The sequence below is a fragment of the Crocuta crocuta genome, unplaced genomic scaffold (genome assembly GCF_008692635.1).
Source record: "Crocuta crocuta isolate KB4526 unplaced genomic scaffold, BGI_CrCroc_1.0 scaffold209, whole genome shotgun sequence".
Lineage (NCBI taxonomy): Eukaryota > Metazoa > Chordata > Mammalia > Carnivora > Hyaenidae > Crocuta > Crocuta crocuta.
The window spans coordinates 3,902,281-3,904,124 of record NW_027551566.1 but is presented as its reverse complement, the minus strand read 5'-3'; the positions used below and the strand labels follow the sequence as shown (position 1 = coordinate 3,904,124).

The 1,844-nt window shown below is 35.6% G+C and overlaps 1 protein-coding gene across 4 annotated transcripts in view; it reads left to right on the top strand.

The window, feature by feature from the left end:
* Positions 1-1,844, top strand: part of POLR3F (RNA polymerase III subunit F) — a 15,503-nt gene that overhangs the window by 5,008 nt on the left and 8,651 nt on the right. For 2 of the 4 annotated variants that reach the window (XM_077750172.1, XM_077750170.1), the window contains exons 4-5: positions 192-212; positions 340-407. In XM_077750172.1, coding sequence (XP_077606298.1) covers positions 192-212; positions 340-407 — 89 coding nt within the window. The remainder of the gene's footprint in view (positions 1-191; positions 213-339; positions 408-1,844) is intronic. The other 2 variants (XM_077750173.1, XM_077750171.1) reach the window with 1 other exon arrangement.

Below are 1,844 nucleotides of genomic sequence, written 5' to 3'. Positions count from 1 at the left end.
ATTTCCTTTCTTGTAGGTATATATATAAATATATAGAAATGATTATATATTTATATACTATATATATAATCTCTTTTCTTTTTTTTTCTTTTTTTTTTTAACAAAAATGGGATCATGCTATCCATACTGTTTTGCAACTTGTTTTTTTCACTTACTATATCTTGGACATCTTTTCATTCTGGTACATACAGCCCTGTCTCATTCTTTTTAAGGTAAGCCCTTCTTTTGGTAAATAAGTCAATGTGATGACCTTGTCCGCTAATTCATTAAAGTAGTTATGTAGATAATTAGATATACTGTATCTCTTTGCCTTTTTAATTCTACTTTGTTCCCCTGCAGTAAAATGAAAGGATCAGATAACCAAGAAAAACTAGTATATCAAATCATAGAGGATGCAGGAAATAAAGGTAAGCATGTGAAGGAAAAAGCAGGAAAAAACTTCCTATCTTTGTCTTTAGGACCAGGAATAGGGAATGAGATCTGGCTTCCCAACGTATAGATCTATGTATAGAGAATGCTGCCGTGTATGTTAAAAGAAGAGGACACATGACCTAAACATGTAACGTGCATGCTGTTTTTGTTTGTTTGTTTTTCATTCTCACTCTAAACTTTGGAGCCTATGTTTCTTCATCTTCATCTTATCTGTAAATTATGAATAATAATATCTCTCTGGTTTTTGGAAAAACCAGAGGGATGTCTGGTGCAGTGGCAGTGCTGACCAAGGTCTCTCAGCAACTATTAGATTGCTCTCTATCTCCCTTATAGAATTATATCTAAACTGCTATAATTACAATTTAGGATTTATTTGAGTCACTGATATTAGTTTCAACAATATATCAACCATGATATAATTTGAATATCATTCTTACATTTATTAGGAGTTCAATTAATATTTTAAAAATAGACTTATGAAAAAAGCCATTCTCTATTTTAAAAAATTCTTCCTATCTCATTATGCCCCTGTACTGGGAAGAAAATAGGGCAACATGTTCTATAGAAAATTCCATATACAACCCTTCTTTAAAAGAGAAACCAGGGCAGCAGGGTGGCTGAGTCAGTTAAGTGTCCAACTTTGGCTCAGGTCATGATCTCGTGGTTTGTGGGTTCGAGCCCCATGTCAGGCTCTGGGCTGACAGTGCAGAGCCTGCCTGGGATCCTCTGTCTCCCTCTCTCTCCATTCCTAACCCCCCCCCCCCCAAAATAAATAAGCATTTTAAGAAAGAGAGAAACCATAGCTTCCTGCACAGGGCTTTTGGTGACTGTGAGAACCACAATCTTCCATTTTCCATCTCCTAAATATAGCTTTGTAATTGCTTATACATACAAAAAAAGTAATGGGTATACAGGCACAAAGATGCTTACATAAACCATTTTTTGCTCTCTGTTGACAGTGGCAACTGACCTTGGCCCAAACTTAAGTTACAATCTAAATAAAATCTAAAGTAGGGGTGCCTGGATGACTTAGTCGGTTAAGCGTCTGACTCTTGATTTTGGCTCAGGTCATGATCCCAGGGTTGTTGAATCAAGCCCCAAATTGGGCTCTGTGCGAACAGCGCAGAGCCTCCTTGGGATCCTCTCCCTAACCCCTCCCCTCTCTCTCTTTCTGCCCCCTCTCAAAAAATAATAAATAAACTTTAAAAAAATACAAATCTAAGATAAAAATAGTGCTGTCTCTCAAAAAATAATAAATAAACTTTAAAAAATACAAATCTAAGGTAAAAATAGTAGGAAACAGAAGTTGGGATGCAAGAAGGGACCAAAGAGACAATGTAAGTTAATTCAGTAATATTCAAGACTTTTCTTGTATTAAAAAATACCCTTTTCACGTGGTTTTAAAAAGGTGC